The 24233-nt window shown below is 47.0% G+C and overlaps 1 protein-coding gene across 14 annotated transcripts in view; it reads left to right on the top strand.

Moving 5' to 3' along the window:
- ptprub (protein tyrosine phosphatase receptor type Ub) overlaps positions 1–24233 on the top strand; it is a 1307170-nt gene that overhangs the window by 882842 nt on the left and 400095 nt on the right. For all 14 annotated transcript variants that reach the window (XM_070898914.1, XM_070898921.1, XM_070898913.1 and 11 more), the window contains one exon: positions 5204–5497. In XM_070898914.1, coding sequence (XP_070755015.1) covers positions 5204–5497 — 294 coding nt within the window. The remainder of the gene's footprint in view (positions 1–5203; positions 5498–24233) is intronic.

The following is a 24233-nucleotide window of genomic DNA, read 5'->3' as shown; positions in this document are numbered from 1 at the left end:
CCAGGAAGGCTCCTGATTTGATCACTGGTCTGTGCTCTAAGGTGATTTAGGCTCCACCTGGAGCAGGAGAAGGAGAAAAAATAAACAGCCAGAATTTCCTGTCCCAATTGCCAACCACTGGATCTTGCTGAATGTCAGCATCGGGACAGGATTCAAGCTGCAATGTTCCTCATGGTAAAGTAGCAAAGCCACTGTCTGGGCTCACACATGAAGAACAGCCACGTAGGTAATGTATTGAGGCAGTGGCTGGTGCCCTGGGTTCATCCCCAGCATGAGTCAATGCTTTCAGAAGAGGAAATGTAAGAATCCTGAGAAATCCCCATTTCAGATTCCCATTAACTAACATGGACGAAACGAAAAAACATTATTAGCTGTAGGTTTAAGTTTGTATTATGTAACTGTTAGTCAATGCATGTCGATTCTTGAAAAATCATGCTTTTAAACTAGTGTAATATGTCTTCGGTAGACACGGTTAGATTTTAAATTGGAAGGCGTTGGGCCTGCTTGACCAAATATTAAAAATGCAGACTCCAACAAGCCTTGTTAACAATGCGACAGTCAGTCCGGGAAAACAACTGAGAAAATTAATGGAATTCCAGAGACTGACAGAAGAGGAAGGGACCAAAAGATTGTTATGAATTACATGGTTAGTTGTTTTTTTTGAATACATGTCTTAATATCTTATCCTATAATCATCAGTAATAGATCTATAATCGTGTGTAAGGATTAAATGTAGAAGTTTGTAATCATCAACTGCATGCAAGGATAACGTGAATTATGCATAACATGTAACTCCTTTTCTTATAATTAAAGTCTGTGAGTAAGCTGCAATCAAACTGTTATGTCTTGAATAAAGAGTCAGACTAGATACTGCAAGCTCAAAGTAAAGTGTGACCTGTAGTCCTTTACAGATCTCAGAGTGCCTCTCCAGCCTTTGAGGCCGAAATACAGGTGCGATCCCTTGGGATGCCAGGGGATAAGCCCTCTGGTGGTTAGACATGGTATTTACAGGTTTACATACATAGCAAAAACAACCTGGGGTGAGAAAGAGATTGCGATGGTTGAATAGACTGTAGTTAGCCAGGGAACCAAGGTTAGGTGCAGTTACCATTGTGCTGGAATGTTATAACATCCACAGTGAATTATAAAAACAAAGGCTAACAGCAAGGGCCGTATCTCAACCTGTGAAGGCATATTTCTTTTGTTTTGCCATAACTACCCCAGATATGAGCCTTGATGGTCAAACACAGATGATGCAAGAGTGTCATGAGACTAAAACCTACATAAACCAGGGTGCTGTGTACGTACAATCATTATGATTGGATTTTGGGTTTTGGGTGTCAGCCAGTGATTGGTTCAGCAGGACTCCATGGGACCGAAATTAAGGCACGCCAGAAACCTGGCGCACCTACGAAACAGTAGTAGTGATGTTGGGGAGGGCATCAAACAGGAAATTAGAGGTGCATGCAATAAAGGTGCAGCAGTTATCATGGGTGACTTTAATATGCATATAGCTTGGGCTAACCAAACTGGAAGCAATACGGTGGAGGAGGATTTCCTGGAGTGCATAAGGGATGGTTTTCGAGACCAATATGTCGAGGAACCAACTAGGGGGGAGGCCATCTTAGACTAGGTGGTGTGTAATGAGAGAGGATTAATTAGCAATCTCGTTGTGCGAGGCCCCTTGGGGAAGAGTGACCATAAAATGGTGGAATTCTACATTAGTTTGGAGAATGAAACAGTTAATTCAGAAACCATAGTCCAGAACTTAAAGAAGGGTAACTTTGAAGGTATGAGGCGTGAATTGGCTAGGATAGATTGGCGAATGATACTGAAGGGGTTGACAGTGGATGGGCAATGGCAGACATTTAGAGACCGCATAGATGAACTACAACAATTGTACATCCCTGTCTGGCGTAAAAATAAAAAAGGGAAGGTGGCTCAATTGTGGCTATCAAGGGAAATCAGGGATAGTATTAAAGCCAAGGAAGTGGCATACAAATTGGCCAGAAATAGCAGTGAACCTGGGGACTGGGAGAAATTTAGAACTCGGCAGAGGAGGACAAAGGGTTTGATTAGGGCAGGGAAAATAGAGTATGAGAGGAAGCTTGCAGGGAACATTAAGACGGACTGCAAAAGTTTCTATAGATATGCAAGAGAAAAAGGTTAGTAAAGACAAACGTAGGTCCCCTGCAGTCAGAATCAGGGGAAGTCATAACAGGGAACAAAGAAATGGCAGACCAATTGAACAAGTACTTCGGTTTGGTATTCATTAAGGAGGACACAAACAACCTTCCGGATATAAAAGGGGTCAGAGGGTCTAGTAAGAAGGAGGAACTGAGGGAAACCCTTATTAGTCGGGAAATTGTGTTGGGGAAATTGATGGGATTGAAGGCCGATAAATCCCCAGGGCCTGATGGACTGCATCCCAGAGTACTTAAGGAGGTGGCCTTGGAAATAGTGGATGCATTGACAATCATTTTCCAACATTCCGTAGACTCTGGATCAGTTCCTATCGAGTGGAGGGTAGCCAATGTAACCCCACTTTTTAAAAAAGGAGGGAGAGAGAAAACAGGGAATTATAGACCGGTCAGCCTGACCTCAGTAGTGGGTAAAATGATGGAATCAATTATTAAGGATGTCATAGCAGTGCATTTGGAAAGAGGTGACATGATAGGTCCAAGTCAGCATGGATTTGTGAAAGGGAAATCATGCTTGACAAATCTTCTGGAATTGTTTGAGGATGTTTCCAGTAGAGTGGACAAGGGAGAACCAGTTGATGTGGTATATTTGGACTTTCAGAAGGCTTTCGAAAAGGTCCCACACAAAGTTAAAGCACATGGGATTGGAGGTAGTGTGCTGACATGGATTGAGAACTGGTTGTCAGACAGGAAGCAAAGAGTAGGAGTAAACGGGTACTTTTCAGAATGGCAGGCAGTGACTAGTGGGGTACCGCAAGGTTCTGTGCTGGGGCCCCAGCTGTTTACATTGTACATTAATGATTTAGACGAGGGGATTAAATGTAGTATCTCCAAATTTGCGGATGACACTAAGTTGGGTGGCAGTGTGAGCTGCGAGGAGGATGCTATGAGGCTGCAGAGTGACTTGGATAGATTAGGTGAGTGGGCAAATGCATGGCAGATGAAGTATAATGTGGATAAATGTGAGGTTATCCACTTTGGTGGTAAAAACAGAGAGACAGACTATTATCTGAATGGTGACAGATTAGGAAAAGGGGAGGTGCAACGAGACCTGGGTATCATGGTACATCAGTCATTGAAGGTTGGCATGCAGGTACAGCAGGCGGTTAAGAAAGCAAATGGCATGTTGGCCTTCATAGCGAGGGGATTTGAGTACAGGGGCAGGGAGATGTTGCTACAGGTGTACAGGGCCTTGGTGAGGCCACACCTGGAGTATTGTGTACAGTTTTGGTCTCCTAACTTGAGGAAGGACATTCTTGCTATTGAGGGAATGCAGCGAAGGTTCACCAGACTGATTCCCGGGATGGTGGGACTGACATATCAAGAAAGACTGGACCAACTGGGCTTGTATTCAATGGAGTTCAGAAGAATGAGAGGGGATCTCATAGAAACCTTTAAAATTCTGACAGGTTTAGACCAGTTAGATGCTGGAAGAATGTTCCCAATGTTGGGGAAGTCCAGAACCAGGGGTCACAGTCTAAGGATAAGGGGTAAGCCAATTTAGGACCGAGATGAGGAAAACCTGTGGAATTCTCTACCACAGAAAGTTGTTGAGGCCAATTCACTAAATATATTCAAAAAGGAGTTCGATGTAGTCCTTACTACTAGGGGGATCAAGGAGTATGGTGAGAAAGCAGGAATGGGGTACTGAAGTTGCATGTTCAGCCATGAACTCATTGAATGGCGGTGCAGGCTCGAAGGGCAGAATTTCTACTCCTGCACCTATTTTCTATGTTTCTTACCTGTTTCTACCGCCGTATGGGAAGAGGTCCTGATCAATTTTCAGGTCTTTGTCGTTTTTTCCCGACAAGACCGGAAGTCGGTCATAATGAGGGCGGAAGTGCGGCGGTAAATGCTGATGAGGGGCGGAAGTTGGGGCGGGATCGAGTCCAGCGGAGCGGTGGTGACGTCAGTGTGCATCTGCATCACCACGACTCTCCCCTCAGTTAAAGGTGAGCGAATCGGCGATTTTGGCGGTTTGGCCATTGGACCACCAGGGAGGGTTTCAGCCGGGCCAGCAGGGGTGCCAGGCTGCCCGACCGAACCCAGGACAATAATTGGCCGGCTGATCGGGAAGTCAGCCAGCAAAAAAAAAATAGCGGCTGCGGCAGTGCACCCTCCCCTTGAAGGGCCGCCACGCTGCCATGCCACACATACACAAAGCAAGGTGCACCGACAGAAAAAGCTGTCGGAGACACATCGCAACAGAGCAAAGATTTTTGGAGGTAAATTTGGGGCAGATTGCGATGTAGGTGCGGGATAGCGGTGGTGCGCACTGTGATGACGTGCTTGCAGCGGTCGGCAACAGCGGGGCGGAAGTGGGGACAGGCCGAAAAGTCCCCAAACTGAATTTGGGTCGTGGCGGCCACTCAATTCCGCCGCATGGCCGCTGCCAAACGGTGGTAATGAGTCTTATCCGGACCCTGAATTTTGGCCCCCGTAGGTTTTGAATGAGAGTAAGGGTATAAAAATGGGGTCCTAACAGCCACAAATTGTAGAAGATTTCAGGAGTTGAACATTTCAGGAGTAGGAGATTGTAGGACAAATCAAAGAGACACCCGGGAGATGAGGAGAGATGAGAGACAAGAGAAACTGGGTGCAGCTTACTTACGGTTCCGGCTTCTACCCAGAGTATAAGTGGTAATATAAGTCTCAATTATATTCTGCAAACTGCTGCTCGAATGCTGGAATGTATTAAGTCTTGCTTGTGCTGAATAAAGTTAAATCACTGTCCCCAATACGGGTCAACCTCGAATCATTAGGAACCTTCTGGGATCTTATAGAATGGATAAAGGTAGATAAGAAAAAAGATAATTTTGCCAGGTCGGTGTCTTTCTAAAACAAGTAGAACCTTACCTAACAACATGAAAACGAGAATGAGGGACCATCCCAGATATCTGAGCTTTAACCAGAGTACGATTTTTGTTCTTAAGGTGAAAGTTGATAGAAAAAAAATTAGAAATAAAGTGAATTCATTATGTTTTTTCTTCTGTCTTGTTTAGAAGCTCCGACCCCAGTTGCCCCGCCCCAATTGATCCGTGCTGGCTCGACATACATGATGGTGCAGCTAAACACCAATTCGATATTTGGAGATGGCCCTGTTATTCGGAAAGAGATTGAATACAAGATGACCTCAGGATCTTGGTCAGAAGTCTATGCTGTCAACAACCCAAACTATAAGCTGTGGCACCTGGACCCAGACACTGAATACCAGATCAGCGTCTTACTGACTCGGCCTGGTGATGGAGGGACAGGGAGACCAGGACCTCCGCTCATCAGCAAGACTAAATGTGCAGGTTCGTTCATTTATACTTTTAATCATTTTGTTTGGTAAATGCGTCACAAAATATGTATTTAGTATTTCCTTACTGACGTCATTGAATCTTTAGTATTTCGTAGTTTGTTTCCATTTTTTTAATTGCTTGCTGGGAACATAAAAACTGACTGCAAAAGCTTCTATAGATATGTGAAGAGAAAAAGATTAGTGAAGACATACGTAGGTCCCTTGCAGTCAGAATCAGGTGAATTTATAATGGGGGACAAAGAAATGGCAGACCAATTGAACAAATACTTGGGTTCTGTCTTCGCGAAGGAAGACACAAATAACCTTCCGGAAATAAAGGGGAACGAGGGTCTAGTGAGAAGGAGGAACTGAAGGAAATCTTTATTAGTCAGGAAATTGTGTTAGGGAAATTGATGGGATTGAAGGCCGATAAATCCCCAGGGCCTGATAGTCTGCATCCCTGAGTACTTAAGGAAGTGGCCCTAGAAATAATGGATGCATTGGTGATCATTTTCCAGCAGTCTATCGACTCTGGATCAGTTCCTATGGACTGGAGGGTAGCTAATGTAACACCACTTTTTAAGAAAGGAGGGAGAGAGAAAACGGGTAATTATTAGGCCAGTTAGCCTGACATCAGTAGTGGGGAAAATGTTGGAATCAATTATTAAAGATGAAATAGCAGCGCATTTGGAAAGCAGTGACAGGATCAGTCCAAGTCAGCATGGATTTATGAAAGGGAAATCATGCTTGACAAATCTTCTAGTTACATCCTCAAAATATTCTAGTCGAGTGGACAGAGGAGAACCAGTGGAAGTGGTGTATTTGGACTTTCAAAAGGCTTTTGACAAGGTCCCACACAAGAGATTGGTGTGCAAAATTAAAGCACATGGTATTGGGGGTAATATATTGACGTGGATAGAGAACTGGTTGGCAGACAGGAAGCAGAGAGTCGGGATAATTGGGTCCTTTTCAGAATGGCAGGCAGTGACTAGTGGGGTGCCACAGGGCTCAGTGCTGAGACCCAGCTATTTACAATATACATCAATGATTTAAATAAAGCAATTAAGTGTAATATCTCCAAGTTTGCAGATGACACTAAGCTGGGTGGCAGTGTGAGCTGTGAGGAAGATGCCAAGAGGCTGCAGGGTGACTTGGACAGGGTTAGGTGAGTCGGCAAATGCATGGCAGATGCAGTATAATGTGGATAAATGTGAGATTATCCACTTTGGTGGCAGAATATTATCTGAATGGCGGCAGATTAGGAAAAGGGGAGGTGCAGCGAGACCTGGGTGTCATAGTACATCAGTCATTGAAAGTTGGCATGCAGGTACAGCAGGCGGTGAAGAAGGCAAATGGCATGTTGACTTTCATAGCGAGAGGATTTGAGTATAGGAGCAGGGAGGCCTTACTGCAGTTGTACAGGGCCTTGGTGAGGCCTCACCTGGAATATTGTGTTCAGTTTTGGTCTCCTAATCTGAGGAAGGACGTTCTTGCTATTGAGGGAGTGCAGTGAAGGTTCACCAGACTGATTCCCAGGATGGCAGGACTGACATATGAGGAGAGACTGGATCGACTGGGCCTGTATTCACTGGAGTTTAGAAGGATGAGAGGGGATCTGATAGAAACATATAAAATTCTGACGGGACTGGACAGGTTAGATGCAGGAAGAATGTTCCCAATGTTGCGGAAGTCCAGAACCAGGGGACACAGTCGAAGGATAATTTAGGACCGAGATTAGGAGAAACTTCTTCACTCAGAGAGTTGTTAATCTGTGGAATTCTCTACCGCAGAGAGTTGTTGATGCCAGTTCGTTGGATATATTCAAGAGGGAGTTAGATATGGCCCTTACGGCTAAAAGGATCAAGGGGTATGGAGAGAAAGCAGGAAAGGGGTACTGAGATGATGATCAGCCATGATCTTATTGAATGGCAGTGCAGGCTCGAAGGGCCAAATGGCCTACTCCTGCACCTATTTTCTTTGTTTCTATGTGTCCTATGATTGAGGCTCGTAAGTCATTAGTTGTACTTACAGATTAATTAATAGTTTTTGTTATTGGGTATTAAAGGTTATGGAACCAAGGCGTGTAGATGGCATTAAGATACAGATTAGCCATGATCTAATTGAATGGCAGAACAGGCTTAAGGGGCTGAATGGCCAATCCTGTTCCGATAGCTCCTTCCAAATTCTTGTCAATATGATAGCTTTAAAACTGGATGTCTCGAAAATGTGTGACGTAGGTATTAGAATAGAGATGACCCAGAAGGTTTTGCACTCTGTTGGTTGTTCAGATATGCAGTTAATTTTCTGATGTGCAGCGCACACAGTGTGTAATTCAAGAACTGTGTAATGCTAGCAAAAGAGAGAAAATTGAAGTGGAAGATTGAAGAGGACACCCAAGGAGGGTCTTGTAATGAAAGCCAGAATTGACTGAAAGGGAATGTGGCTGAGGATCACCAATGGAATGGTTTGCAAAGCTTGTAAAGTGTCATGCTGCTAGTATTATACACACAAGCTGATTTTCAACTCGCTAGCTCCCTGTATACTCCTGTAAAAGAGGCAATAGCAACAGTAAAATTGAAACAATGAACTTACTGTAAAAGCAAAATACTGAGAATGCGGGAATCTGAAATTAAAAACAGAAAATGCTGGAAATCTCAGCGGGTCAGGCAGCATCTGTGGAAAGAGAAAAACAGTTAACGTTTCAGGTTTGTTGTGTTCCTAACACAGATGAGACTGCACACAGGGACGTTAAAGTAACAGTGACCTCAGTCTTTATTAAGACACTCCAGAGTGAGGAACAGGCCTTAGGGGCTGGCTTATATACAGTGCTCCCAAGGGATGCTGGGATCCCTTGGGATTTCAGGGGATGCGCTCCCTGGTGGCGGAACATAGGAGTGCATGCTTTACAGATACACAACATCTCTTTCCTCCCCCCCAAAGTCAAAGTGAAAACTATTTACAAGGTGAGGCGGTCGGGAGCCTTTCTTTCCCTAGTGGACCGCCTCGGTACAAATGTCTGTCCTGGTGTGTTGGCTGTGCCCTCGCTGGACTGGCGTGTTGTTGGCTCTGTAGGACTGCTGGGTGAGCCTGGCTTTGCTGGGCTGTTGGGCATGATGGGTTCGATTTCCTGGTCCAGGGTGGTGTCGTTGATCCTTTGAGTGTGTGTTGTGGGCTCGAAAAAGGTGGTGTCTGCTGTGGGTTGTTCAGGGCAGTCTGTGAACCGCAGCCTCGTTTGGTCCAGGTGCTTTCTGCAAATTTGTCCATTGTCTAGTTTAACTACAAACACCCTACTCTCTTCTTTAGCTATCACCGTGCCCACGATCCACTTGGGACCATGTCCATAGTTTAGCACATGCACAGGGTCATTCAGATCAATTTCCCGTGACACAGTGGCGCGACCATCGTTTACATTTTGTTGCTGCCGCCTGCTCTCTACCTGATCATGCAGGTTGGGGTGAACCAGCGAGAGTCTGGTTTTAAGAGTCCTTTTCATGAGTAGCACAGCCGAGGGCACCCCTGTGAGCGAGTGGGGTCTCGTGCAGTAGCTGAGCAGTACTCGGGACAGGCGGGTTTGGAGTGAGACTTCTGTGACTTGTTTAAGGCTTTGTTTGATTGTTTGTTCTGCCCGCTCTGCCTGCCCATTGGTGGCTGGTTTAAATGGGGCCGAGGTGACATGTTTGATCCCATTGCGGGTGATGAATTCTTTAAATTCGGCACTGGTGAAACATGGCCCTTTGTCACCGACCAGTATGTCAGGCAGGCAGTGGGTGGCAAACATGGCCCTCAGGCTTTCAGTGGTGGTGGTGGCGGTGCTTCCCGACATTATTTTACATTCAATGCATTTTGAAAAAGCATCCACCACCACCAGGAACATTTTACCGAGAAACGGGCCCGCATGGTCGACATGGATCCTCGACCATGGTCTGGAGGGCCAGGAACACAAACTTAGTGGTACCTCTCTGGGCGCGTTGCTCAAATGAGCACACACGCTGCATTGCTGTACACAGGACTCTAAGTCAGAGTTGATACCGGGCCACCACACGTGGGATCTGGCTATCGCTTTCATCATTACTATACCTGGGTGTGTGCTGTGGAGATCCGAGATGAACGTCTCCCTACCCTTTTTGGGTAGCACTATGTGGTAGCCCCACAACAGGCAGTCTGCCTGAATGGACAGCTCGTCCTTTCGCCACTGGAACGGCTTGATTAGCTCTTGCATTTCAATGGGGATGCTGGCCCAGCTCCCATGCAGTACACAGTTTTTTACTAAGGACAGCAGAGGATCTTGGCTGGTCCAAGTCCTAATCAGGCGGGCCGTGACAGGTGATTTATCATTTTCAAACACTTCCGTGACCATCAACAAGTCTGCGGGCTGCGCCACCATCAACAAGTTTGCAGACTGTGCCATTTCCACCCCCGTGGTGGGCAATGGTAGTTGATTGAGAGCATCCGCACAGTTCTCTGTGCCTGGCCTGTGGCAGATGGTATTATACGCTGATAGAGCGAGTGCCCACCTTTGTATGCGAGCTGAGTCATTAGTATTTATCCTCTTGTTTTCAGCGAACAGGGATATGATGGGCTTGTGATCGGTTTCCAGCTCAAATTTGAGGCCAAACAGTTACTGATGCATTTTCTTTACCCTGAACACACACGCTAATGCCTCTTTCTCAATCATGCTGTCGGCCCTCTCGGCCTTAGACAAGCTCCCGGAGGCATAGGCAACAGGTTGCAACTCCCCGCAACGTTAGCTTAATATGTCTTAATATAGGAAAATGTCTAAAGGAGCTATATAAAATCAGCAAATTGTTGAGTTACAGCATTTCTCTTCACCTTACTGCAACACAATCATTGAAATGATTCCGTCACCTGACTCCATACAACGACGCATCACATGCTAGCACAAGTCTGTTACACGTGTTATACAATACAAGCAGCTTGTTGGAGCATAGAATGTTTCTGGCTTTCTCAAAAGCAACTACTTGTTTTTTTTCCCCATACCCAGTTCTCATCTTTACACAATAACACATGTAGGGGCTCTAAGAGGGTGCTTAACCCCGGTGGGAAGTTACCAAAATAGTTGAGGAGTCCCAGGAACGACCACAGCTCCGTGACGTTCTGTGGCCTGGGCGTGTTCCTGATAGCCTCTGCCTTAGTGTCTGTGGGCCGAATGCAGTCCGCCGCAATCTTTCTCCCCCAAAACTCCACTTCTGTTGCCATGAAGACGCATTTCGACCTCTTCAGCCGCAGCCCTACGCGATCCAGTCGCAGGAGGACCTCCTCCAGGTTTTGAAGGTGCTCGACGGCGTCCAGACCAATGGACCAATGTGTCGTCCTGAAAAACCAGCGTGCGTGATACCGACTTGAGTAGGCTCTCCATGTTTCCCTGGAAGATCGCTGCAGCCGACCGAATTCCAAATGGGCATCTGTTGTAGATGAACAGTCTCTTGTGCGTGTTGATGCAGGTGAGGCCCTTCGAAGACTCCTCCAGCTCCTGCGTCATGTAGGCCAAAGTCAGGTCGAGCTTGGTGAACGTCTTGCCTCCTGCCAGCGTCGCAAATAGGTCGTCTGCCTTAGGTAGCGGGTATTGGTTCTGTTGTGAGAAACGATTAATAGTTACTTTATAATCGCCGCAAATCCTGACCGTGCCATCACTTTTGAGTACTGGAACAATCGGGCTGGCCCACTCACTGAATTCCACTGTGGAGATGATGCCCTCGCGTTGCAGCCTGTCCAGCTCGATTTTCACTTTCTCCCTCATCATGTGAGGTGCCGCTCGGGCCTTGTGGTGAATGGGTCGTGCCTTTGGGACCAAGTGGATCCACACCTTCGCCCCGGAAAAGTTTCCCAATGCCTGGCTCAAAAAGGGAAGGACATTTGTTAAGAACCTGGGTACACGAGGCCTCATCGACATGTGATAGCGCTCGGATGTCATCCCAGTTCCAGCGGATTTTGCCCAGCTAGCTCCTTCCAAGCAGTTTGGGGCCATCGCGTGGGACAATCCAGAGTGGCAGTTCATGCACCGTGCCCTCGTAGGTGACCTTGACCATGGCGCTGCCCAAGACAGTGATAAGCTCTTTGGTGTACATTCTCAGTTTCGTGTGGATGGGGCTCAGGGCTTTTCTGAGTGCCTTGTTGCACCACAGTCTCTCAAACATCTTTTTACTCATGATGGATTGGCTAGCGCCAGTGTCCACTTCCATGGCTACGGGTAAGCCATTCAATTTTACATTTAGCATTATAGGTGGACATTTCGTCGAAAATGTGTGCACCCCGTGTACTTCAGCATCTGCCTCCTCTCTCTGAGGCTCGAAATTTCTTTGATCCACCATGGACCGACCTTCCTCTGTCATGTGGTGGTTAGCAGGTTTTGCAGAGCTTGTAGCTCGTCTGCAAGCTCGTTGGAGGTGCCCCATTGTTCCACAGCTCTTGCAAACATACCTTTGAAGTGGCATGAATAGGCTGAATGGAAGCCTCCACAATACCAACAAGGTCTGAGTCATCTGGGTCACCTGAGGCCTGCTGGCAGTTGCTGACTCATGGTTTCTGCCCTGTACAATTCTGCTCGCAAACACAGTTCCAGTTAATTTATGAACATTGCTAGCACTTGTGTGCTGAGAGATTTGTTTGGTGTTATCGCTGGTGGACATAAACGCCTGTGCTATCGCAGTGGCCTTACTGAGGGTCGGTGTCTCTGCAATCAAAAGTTCTCGTAGGACCGTCTCGTGGCCAATGCCCAGTAGAAAAACGTCTGAGTATTTGCTCCAGGTAGCCATCAAACTCACATTATCCTGCAAGTCGCCTTAGCTCGGCAATGTAGCTCGCCACTTCCTGACCCGTGTAGAACCGATACCTCGCCATCAGCGCGCTCTCCCTTGGGTTAAGATGCTCCCGAACCAATGTACACAGCTCCTCATACGACTTATCTGTGGGTTTCACCGGAGCCAGAAGATTCTTCATGATGCTGTAGATCGGTGCCCCGCAGACCGTGAGGAGGACCGCATTCCTTTTTGCAGTGCTTCCTTCTCCGTCCAGCTCGTTGGCTACAAAGTACTGGTCTAGCCGTTTGACAGGCTTCCCAGTCCTCACCCTCCGAGAACTTCTCCAGGATGCCCACAGTTTGCTGCATCTTTGCGTTGGATTCGTATACTCGTCGCTAGTTGTTGTGTTCCTAACACAGATGAGACTGCACACAGGGAGGTTAAAGTAACAGTGACCTCAATCTTTATTAGGACACTCCAGAGTGAGGAACAGGCCTTAGGGGCTGGCTTATATACAGTGCTTCCAAGGGATGCTGGGATCCCTTGGGACTTCAGGGGATGTGCTCCCTGGTGACGGAACATAGGAGTGCATGCTTTACAGATACACAACAAGGTCGATGACCTTTTGTCAGAACTTAGTGTTGGGGTCTGCCCATTCTGATTTTCAGGCGGACCTTCACGGACCCCAGCCAAATATGGGGTCGTTTTTGAAGGGTTGTGAAGCAGCTTAACATAGTGTGCAAGATGAGAGGAAGAGGTGGCAAATGTGGTCAAGAGGGGTAAGTCTTTTGGAGGGAAGTAGCACCTGTTGAGTCGGTGACTGGAAGCAAAAAGAGGTGTATGTAAAGTCATTTGTTATGATTGGAGAAGAGGCTTGTGAAGCAGGTGAAGAAAAGATTGCTGGAATAGAAACAGAAAATGTTGGAAATACTCAACAGGTCAGACAGCATCTGCGGAGAGAGAAACAGAGTTAGCGTTTCAGGTAAATGAACTTTCGGCAGAACTGGATTGCTGGAGCTGGGGCTGAAGTCTGGTGTTGCAAGGCTGTGTAGAGAGTAAGAGAGATGTGAAGGGGAATCTTACCTTGACAGTCCTGGTGAAGTCATTACATTTCTGAGCCAAGGCAGACACAAAAATCGACCACATAGTCTCTATCCTTAATCTTAGCAACGGCTTCAGAAATGGTTGCAAGTCACCAGAATCATAACTGGCAAAGAGGTATCCAAATTCTCCTTCACGATATATAGAACAAACGCCACTGGGATATTATATACTTCCTTACTGTAGCAGACTTTCTGGTTCCAGGTACGAATCCAGGTAAGAATGAGTTGCCTACAGACATGAACTTTAAACTGCATTTGGTCGTGATAATGAGTGAAGAGAAATCCAGCTTCAAATGTTGCCACATGTGTAGGAATGCTAATTAACTCTGTGGATACTTTAAATCCTCAGGTTCAGGTATAAACGATGCAGTTATTGCAATGAAGGAAAGGCAGATAATATTGTTAAGGTAAAAAACGAAGCTATAAGTGAAGTGAAAAATAGAACATGCTGAACATTTGCAGCAGAACATTTATATCATCAGAAAACAGAAGTTGCGTAATGGCTTTGGCTATGGCCCTCCATCTGATCCAGTTCGGACAATGGGTCACACTCGAAACATTAATCGTTTCTATTTTAGATCTTGAGCGATCTGTACAATCCCGGCTGTTTCTGTTAGTCGGTATTGGGGAGTCTATTGCACGCAGCAGGGTTTAATTTCTCTCTCTACCGTTCAGCGTTATTAAGTTGCTAGGTTACCAAACAAAATGGTCATCCTTCTTCCAGGCATATAGAACCAATAAAGCAACCTAACTTTCAAACATTTCCTTCTTCAGTGTTTGTTAACATCGAGATATTGAGATGTTTTCAGTGTCGGAGAATTTCAGCAATGCTGATGTTATAATCAGATTGCTGTCCTCTCCTCTCAGTCTCTTAGCTCTGTAATTACCATGATCCAAAACCAAAAGTTGGAAAGTGTGACTACTTCAGACTGTACATTCCTGCCATTGACCTCGACTGTAAAAAAAAAAAAATCAAAAAAAATCATAGCAGAGTTGTTCTGATCTGGAATGCACTGCCTGACAGGGTGGTGGAAGCAGATTCAGTCGCAGCTTTCAAAAGGAAATTGGATAGTCACTTGAAAAGAAAACATTTGCATGGCTACAGGTCAAGAGTAGAGGAGTGGGATTAATTGGATAGCTCTTTCAAGGAGCCGACACAGACACGATGGGCCGAATCGCCACCTTCTGTGCGGTATGGTTCCGCAAGGATGCTTCAGGGGGAGACAGATATGTTGAGTAAGCTGCTTGTGTGCCTGTGTGTCGAGGGTGGAATTGTAGCAACAATGGGACACTGCAGTTTTAGAGTTGTTTATTAGCACAAGTATTGCACTCTTTTATCTGCCCTCAACTTTGCATTGTGATTCATTTCTGTTTTGCAACTCCGACAGAATAATGTTTGATTTTTGTGTGGTGGGAACTCCAGCTGCAATCTTTAGAAGTACACCGGAGAGTCTAAACCCAGTACTGATCCTTGGGATGAGTGAACTGCTTTACTTTAAATTGGCCTCTCTCAGAAAGCAACCCTTTGAAATCTCACTTTTGATCCTGTTTTACATAAGAACATATGAAATAGGAGCAAGATTAGGTCATTTGGCCCCTCGGGCCTGCTCCGCCATTCAATATCATGGCTGATCTGATCCTGGCCTCAATTCCACTTCCCCACCTGCACCCCATAGCCCTTGACTCCATTATCTTTCAAAAATCTGTCTATCTCCACCTTAAATACATTCAATGACCCAGCCTCCACAGCTCTCTGAGGTAGAGAATTCCAAAGATTCACAACCCTCTGAAAGAAGAAATTTTTTCTCATTTCCATTTTAACTGGACAACCCCTTATTCTGAGTCTATGCCCCCTAGTTCTAGATTAGCCCACGAGGGAAAAAAATCCTCTCTGCATCTACCATATCAAGCTCCTTCAGAATCTTATACATTTCAAGAAGATCCCCCTCTCATTCTTCTAAACTCCAATGAGTATGGGCCCAACCTGCTCAACCTTACTTCATATGATAACCCCTTCACCTCAATAGTTTTCTTTGCTTTCTTTTCACCTCCTGTGTAAAGCTGCTACTGTCTAAGTGACAAGGAAAATGTCTGCACTTCACAGAAACAGTGCTACTTGAAAGATGAAAAAATAGTAAGTTCAACAGACACTTCAAAGGACTCAAACAGCTCAAACAAATGAATTTGTTTATTATGCTTAGTTATTGTGAATATTTCTCATTATTTTCTTAGTCCCCTACTTCGATGGGCTTTTTTGCTTTTAGTTTAGGCAAATGTGGAGGGCTTCACACACCAACACACACATGCATTTTTAAGCTTTATTTTCCAATTCTCTCCTCCCCCTCATCCTCAGATAGGCCTCTGGTACCCTGATTCTCACTCGGCTTAGAAAGTGAGTTTCAGCAGGCAATTCAATTGTAGAGGGCATCACAGTCACACAGACAGATATACACACACACACACACACACACACACACACACACACACCCTGACACACATGGATGCAGACACGCACACTGACAAACTGTCACAGAAGCACGCACACAAACAGACCCACGTGCACGCACACAATTTCCAGCAGGATCACTGGATAATGATCAGGATTAGCATTGGGAATTTCCTCAGGATTTCTCCAGATCGGTCACCATAAATTCGGCAGAAACCTCGGAAAATTGGGTAAAAGATCCTCCGCTACAGTTATGTCAGCCAATCGGGACAAACAGTGAGATGCAGGCACTTTGGCTGATTTTTGTTTCTCATTTCCTAGCTGCTGCCAATTCAACCATCCCTTCTGTACCCCACATGAATTCATTGAATTATAGAATCAGACAGCACAGAAGGAGGCCATTTGGCCCATCGGGCCGCTGCTGGCTCTTTGAAAGAACTATCCAATTAGTTCCACTCCTCTGCTCATTCCCTATAGCCCTGTTAATTTTCAAGTATATATCCAATTCCTAGTTAACTAACATGAGCTAACTCTCTGCACTTGCTGGAATCAAACCTGGGACTTCCTGGCCCATGTAGCTCATTGCCGCACAGGGTGATGTATTTATCCTCTGAGACCATTAGGGGAGCCATCTGCATTTCTATGACATTATTTTCTTGCAAAGAATTACAGGTAAAGTCCCTGCTCTATGTCACTGGTGTTTCTACATTACAATGCCAGTTACAATTCAAAATTACTTAATTGGCATCAAAATGCTTTGAGATGCCCAGATTTCATGAATGGCTCTATATAAATGTTTGTTCTTTGAAAATGAGAACAATTTAATGGGTGCAACTTTTCACAGAAACGCAAGCCATCAGTGATGTCATCACTTATCTAACATTTTAAGTAAATGGTGATGGGAATGAAGGTGACTTAAATAAGTGATCATAGTATGTTCTGAGATGAGGAATGAGAAACATTTGCTGTAATTAAATGGATAGATAAGTGACGTCATGCAACAAGAACAGTGACTTGCATCACTTTTCAAAGAAACCACTTATATCACAGGCGACTTTTGCTCATTGATATTGGATATGTTGATATAAGCACTAGTGTGGGTCTGGGATTTGTGCCATCTGAGCCCCCCGCCTGCCAAAATTCGAGAGTGACCATAAATGTTCATTGCGTGTTCTCATTTTAAATACATTTCAATTTTGCCTCCCATTTAACCTGCTTTTCCCTCACCTCCTTCCACAACCCTCACTCCCTCCCATCCGTCACAACCTGTTTTGTTGGGATGTGTCGATGGTCGAGCTCTGGATATCTCCACTGGATGTCATTTTTTAGCTGACTTCCCGAATCCATGCTTGAGTGATGTGAGAAGATGGAACGTTTTTTTATTCGTTCATGGGATGTGGGTGTCACTGGCAAGGCCGGCATTTATTGCCTATCCCTAATTGCCCTTGAGAAGGTGGTGGTGAGCCACGTTCTTGAACCGCTGCAGTCCGTGTGGTGAAGGTACTCCCACAGTGCTGTTAGGGAGGGAGTCCCAGGATTTTGACCCAGCGACGATGAAGGAATGGCGATATATTTCCAAGTCAGGATGGTGTGTGACTTGGAGGGGAACTTGCAGGTGTTCCCTCCTGCCTGCTGTTCTTGTCCTTCTAGGTGGTCGAGGTCACGGGTTTGGGAGGTGATTCTTGTAGATGATACTGTAGGATTTGGCCAGTGCCAACATCAGTGTGTGTATGGGCTGGAAGGATTTTTTTACTTTTAAAATGGATCTGTACCCTTTTAAAATGGAGACGCACATGGACTGCGTTTCTAAATGGACATTTGGACTTTAAAAAGGACTGATTTTTGGTATCTGTGAAGTAGCAGGAGCTTGTCTGTCTTTTGGGTTGCCATAGGACCAGTCTCAGCGCTGACATCATGAAAGGCAGAGGCCTAAGGAAGTGGCCCTAGAAATAGTGGATGCATTGGTGATCATTTTCCAACAGTCTATCGACTCTGGATCAGTTCCTATGGACTGGAGGGCAGCTAATGTAACACCATTTTTTTAAAAAGGAGGGAGAAAGAAAACGGGGAATTATAGACCGGTTAATCTGACATCGGTAGTGGGGAAAATGTTGAAATCAATTATTAAAGATGAAATAGCAGCACATTTGGAAAGCAGTGACGGGATCGGTACAAGTCAGCATGGATTTATGAAAGGGAAATCATGCTTGACAAATCTTCTAGAATTTTTTGAGGATATAACTAGTACAGTGAACAAGGGATAACCAGTGGATGTGGTGTATTTGGACTTTAAAAAAGCTTTTGACAAGGTCCCACTCAAGAGATTGTTGTGCAATATTAAAGCACATGGTATTGGGGGTAATGTACTGACGTGGATAGAGAACTGGTTGGCAGACAGGAAGCAGAGAGTCGGGATAAACGGGTCCTTTTCAGAATGGCAGGCAGTGACTAGTGGGGTGCCGCAGGGCTCAATTCTTGGACCCCAGCTATTTACAATATACATCAATGATTTAGATGAAGGAATTGAGTGTAATATCTCCAAGCTTGCAGATGACACTAAGCTGGGTGGCAGTGTGAGCTGTGAGGAGGATGCTAGGAGGCTGCAGGGTGACTTGGACAGGTTAGGTGAATGTGCAAATGCATGGCAGATGCAGTATAATGTGGATAAATGTGAGATTATCCACTTTGGTGGCAGAATATTATCTGAATGGCGGCAGATTAGGAAAAGGGGAGGTGCAACGAGACCTGGGTGTCATAATACATCAGTCGTTGAAAGTTGGCATGCAGGTACAGCAGGCGGTGAAGAAGGCAAATGGTATGTTGGCCTTCATAGCTAGGGGATTTGAGTATACAAGCAGGGAGGTCTTACTGCAGTTGTACAGGGCCTTGGTGAGGCCTCACCTGGAATTATGGACCCAAGTTTCAGGCCGCGCCTAAAACGGCGCAGCCCGGACCTGGAGGCCCGTTTTTCACGCCACAAAGTGCGCCTAAAAAAAACTCACCTATTCTCCAGCTCCCTGCAGGCCCTCTGGAGCTGGGCGCGGCGCAGCATGAGCTGTGGGGGGGCGGAGCCAGGTCCCTGCGCTGAAAACAGTGCCGGGACCTCTGCACATGCGCGCTACAGAGGGTGCGCATATGCAGTAGCGCCCAAAACTGTGGGAGGGACCCGAAGCATGCAGCCCCGAGCCCTGGCTGAATGGCCTCACTGGGGCTGCGTGAATAAGGCTCCTCCCACCCTACCCGACCCGACCCCCCGCTCTCCCCCTGGCGACCCGACCTCCGCTCCCCCCCCTCCCCCCCCTCCCCCTTCCCCCCCCCCTTCCCCCCCCCCCCCCCCCTCTCCCGGGCGACCCGACCTCCGCTTTCCCCCCCCCCCCGGCCACCCGACCTCCGCCCCCCCCCAGCGACCTGACCTCCACTCCACTCCCCCCTCCGGTGACCCGACCCTCCGCGCCCCCCCCCCCCCCCCCGACCCGACCCAACCTCCGCTCTTCCCCCCCCCCGACCTCCGCTTCCCCCCCGCCCCGGTGACCCGACCTCTGCTTCACCCCCCCCCCCCGGGTGACCCGACTCCCCCGACACGACCTCCGCGACTCTCTCTTTCCCCCCCCCCTCAACCTCCGCGACTCTTCCCCCCCCCCCCGCGACCTCCACGACTCTTCCCCCCCCCCCGACCTCCGCGACCCCACACCCACCAGACCCGAGACCCGACACCACCTACCTGTAAATCCAGCCCGAAGTCTTGGGCCCGGCCATTCAGCCTCCTTCTCTCCCTCCCTCCCCTCTCCTCTCCTTCCCTCCCTCCCCTCTCCTTCCTCCCTCTCTCCCTCCCCTCTCCTTCCCGCCCTCCCTCCCTCCTCTCTCCTTCCCGCCCTCCCTCCCTCCCTCCTCTCTCCTTCCCTTTCTCCCTCCCTCCCTCCTCTCTCCTTCCCTTTCTCCCTCCCTCTTTCCTCTCTCCTTCCCTCCCTCCCTCCTTCCCTCCCTCCCTCCCTCCCTCCCTCCCTCCCTCCTCTCTCCTTCCCTCCCTCCCTCCTTCCCTCCCTCCCTCCTCTCTCCTTCCTCCTTTCCTCCCTCCCTCCCTCCCTCCTCTCTCCTTCACTCCCTCCCTCCCCCTCCTTCCTTCCCTCCCTCCCCCTCCTTCCTTCCCTCCCTCCCCTCCCCCTTCTCCTCCCTCCTCCTCCCTCCTCCTCCCTCCTCCTCCTCCTTCCTCCCTCTCCCTTCCCCCCCCCCACCCTCCTTCTCCACCTCCCCCACCCCCCTCCCCTCGCTGTCAGAAACACAGACACTGACAGACAGAGAGTGAGAGATACACACACAGACAGACAGAGAGATAGAGACACTGACCGAGACACACTGGGGGGGCCGTCCCAGCACGCTGTTAGAGGACTCCCGGTGCTGCAGTCGGTAAGTAGAAAATGTTTTATTTATTGATTTTTTAAATTGTTTTAATTTTTTAATTAATTTTTTTGATTGATTTATTGGTTGATTTATTGATGTATTTATCATTTATTATTGATGATGGCTCTTTATTTGTAAAACTGAAGTGTTCAATGTTTGTAAACTTCTCTTTAAACCCCCCCCACCCCCCATTCCCTACGCCTGATTTGTAACCTGCGCCTGATTTTCTAAGTGTAGACAAGGTTTTTCTGAGCGTACAAAAATCTATTTACTCCATTCTAAGTTAGTTTGGAGTATGTTTTCACTGCCTAAACTTTCAAAATGGGTGTAAGTGACCGGACACGCCCCCTTTTGAAAAAAGATCTATTCCAAACTGAAACTGTTCTAATTGACGAGAACTGGAGCAAACTAAATGCGAGAATTGCAATTTCTAAGATACTCCATTCTAAACCAGTTGCTCCCAAAAAACAGGAGCAACTCAGGCTGAACCTTGGCCCCATTGTGTTCAGTTTTGGTCTCCTAATCTGAGGAAGGACGTTCTTGCTATTGAGGGAGTGCAGCGAAGGTTCACCAGACTAATTCCCGGGACGACAGGACTGACATATGAGGAGAAACTGGATGGACTGGACCTGTATTCATTGGACTTTAGAAGAATGAGAAGGGATCTCATGGAAACATATTAAATTCTGATGGGACTGGACAGGTTAGATGCAGGATGAATGTTCCCGATGTTGGGGAAATCCAGAACCAGGGGTTACAGTCTTAAGGATAAGGGGTAAGCCATTTAGGACTGAGATAAAGAGAAACTTCTTCACTCAGAGAGTTGTTAACCTGTGGAATTCTCAACCTGTGGAGTTGTTGATGCCAGTTCATTAGATATATCCAAGAGGGAGTTAAATATGGCCCTTATGGCTAAAGGGATCAAGGAGTACAGAGAGAAAGCAGGAAAGGGGTACTGAGGTGAATGATCAGCCATGATCTTATTGAATGGTGGTGCAGGCTTGAAGGGCCATATGGCCTACTCCTGCACCTATTTTCTATGTTTCTATGTTTTCGTTTCGAACTTTGTATGATTTGTGGAAAAACACCTTTTGTCCATGGAGCCAGTATGTCTGGATGGACAATGAGGTTTGCAGGCCAAATGTAACACCTCTGGATTCTTTCAATGAAGGAGCAGTCAAGAACTCAACAAACAGTTGGCAATTCGGGAGCTGCTCATTTACAGAAATGGCCTACTATTGTTTTCATCGAGATGACCAATCCAGGACAGAGATGTCACCAGGAAGACCAACTCATCATCATAGGCAGTCTCTCAGAATCGAGGAAGATTTGTTTCCACTATTAACTCCAACTAGCATCTCTGCGACCATGGTAACCAGGAATCGCCCAGCCAGTTTTGTGTATTATACGGGGTATAAAGATGCTGAACTTTGGGGGATTCGGTGGGTTACTTTTTCTACCATCTGGAACGGGGTTCCCCACATGGCTACACGTCTGTCAACTCTCCAGGAATGCCCGAAGTGAGTGCCCGTCGTACTGCCTGAAAGTAACTCTCTCGGCCTCATCGCTTACCTCTGTTAGGCACGGTTTTGTCTTTAGAGTTGAACGGAACCGGGACCGCTTGAATCAACGACAAGGGCTGGTAATTATATCCAGCATACACCTCTGGAAATCCCCAAGACCGCCAGCGTGTTTGGCTGCTGAAGAACTGCAAATGTCCAAGACACAGGCTTAACGTGTGTGTGTGTGTGAGAAGGCTTCCAAGTGTAGGTTCTGACCAAATCAGGAGAGGGGTTTAGTCCTTTATCTAGGCTTAGATTCTGGGAAGGGGGTTGGTTCGGCGTAACTGACAGGGTGGGTATTTAGTCTAAGATTTTAAGCTAGTGTCCACAGTCACCTACTCCTTAAGCCATAAGCGAGGGGAGTAGGGGTTGTCATTTTGTGAGTGTAATAAAAGGAATTGATCTTTAACCAACCTGAACCGTTTCGTTTTGTCTGAGTCAATTATAATCCATCCATAGTAGCTCCTTGTGTCCGAACTTGGAGGCTGTGGGGCTTGTGGTTCGCGGTATAATTCGGAAGACCGGTCGGGTTACACAGTAATCCCGCTGGGGACGCTGCGCATCGGGCATAGGAGAAGACCTATCTGACCTTGGTCTCTCTCTCTGTGAGATTACCCGCTAATCGACGGGCTAGGCAGGAACTATTGGCAAAAGCTCCTGCTGTCCAAAGGGAAACAACCCGAACCAGGGAGTTTTAAAGCATGGGTCGACTCAAGAGAGAGTCATAGAGATACCGGGCACACAAAACAACCTACACTACATACTGCAGCCACGGTGCGCCGTTGGTTTAGGGAGTGAATGTTTAAGGTGGTGGATGTGATGCCAATCAAGTGGGCTGCTTTGTCCTGGATGGTGTCAAGCTTCTTGAGTGTTCTTGGAGCTGCACTCAAACAGGCAAGTGGAGAGTATTCCATCACACTCGTGGCTTGTGCCTTGTAGATGGTGGAAAGGCTTTGGGGTGTAAGGAGGTGAGACACTCACCGCAGAATAGCCAGCTTCTGACCTGCTCTTGTCGCCACGGTATTTATGTGGCTGGTCCAGTTAAGTTCTGGTCAATGGTGATGGTTGGAGATTCAGTGATGGGAATGCTGTTGAATGTCAAGGGGCGGTGGTTATACTATCGCTTGTTGGAAATAATCATTGCCTGGCATGTGTGTGGCTCGAATGTTACTTGCCATTTATCAGCCCAAGTTTGGATGTCATCCAGGTCTTGCTGCATTCGAGTATGGACTGCTTTATTATCTGAGGAGTTGCAAATGGAACTGAACACTGTGCAATCATCAGCGAACATCCGCACTTCTGACCTTATGATGGAGGGAAGGTCTTTGATGAAGCAGCTGAAGGTGGTTGGACCTAGGACACTGCCCTAAGGAACTCCTGCAGCGATGTCCTGGGGCTGAGGTGATTGACCTCCAACAATCTCAGCCATTTTTCTTTGTGCTAGGTATGACTCCAGCCAATGAAGAGTTTTCCCCTTGATTCCCATTGACTTCAGTTTTACTAGTACTCCTTGATGCCACACTCAGTCAGATGCTGCCTTGATGTCAAGGGCAGTCACTCTCATCTCACCTCTGGAATTCAGCTCTTTTGTCCATGTTTAGGCCAAGGCTGTAATGTGGTCTGGACCCGAGTGGTCCCTGCAGAACCCTAACTGAGCATTCGTGAGCAGATTATTGGTGAGCAAGTGCCGCTTGATAGCACTCTCGATGACACTTTCCATCACTTTGCTGATGATTGAGAGCAGAGAGGGCAGTAATTAGCCAAATTGGATTGTCCTGCTTTTTGTGCATAGGACATACCTGGGCAGTTTTCCACATTGTTGGGTGGATGCCAGTATTGTAGCTGTACTGGAACAGCTTGGCTAAAGGTGCGGCTAGTTCTAGAGCACAAGTCTTCAGCAGGACAACCAGGTTGTTGTCGGGGCCCCATGCCTTTGCTGTATCCAGTGCGCTCAGCCGTTTCTTGTTATCACGTGGAGTGAATCGAATTGGCTGAAAACTGGCTTCTGTGATAGTGGGGACCTCAGGAGAAGGCTGATATGGATCATCCATTCGGCACTTCTGGCTGAAGATGGTTGCAAACACATCTTGTCTTTTGCATTTGCATGCTGGACTCTGCCATCATTGAGAATGGGAATACTCATGCAGCCTCCTCCTCCCGTTAGTTGCTTAATTGTCCACCACCATACACAACTGGATGTGGCAAGACTGCAGAGCTTTGATCTGATCCATTGATTGTGGGATCGTTTTGTTCTGTGTTTAGCATGCTGCTTCCGATTGTTAGCATCCATGTCGTCCTGTGTTGCAGCTTCCCCAGGTTGGCACCTTACTTTTAGGTATGCCTGGTGCTGTTGCTGGCAGGCTCTTCTGCACTCCTCATTGAATCAGGGTTGGTCCCCTGGCTTGATGGTAATGATAGATTGAGTGATATGCCGAGCCATGAGGTTACAGATTGTGGTGGAATACAATTCTGCTGCTGCCTC

Source organism: Pristiophorus japonicus, chromosome 14 (assembly GCF_044704955.1).
Source record: "Pristiophorus japonicus isolate sPriJap1 chromosome 14, sPriJap1.hap1, whole genome shotgun sequence".
In the NCBI taxonomy this organism is placed as follows: Eukaryota; Metazoa; Chordata; class Chondrichthyes; family Pristiophoridae; genus Pristiophorus; species Pristiophorus japonicus.
Note: the sequence above shows the minus strand (reverse complement) of the source record. Positions and strands in the feature narration are given on the sequence as shown.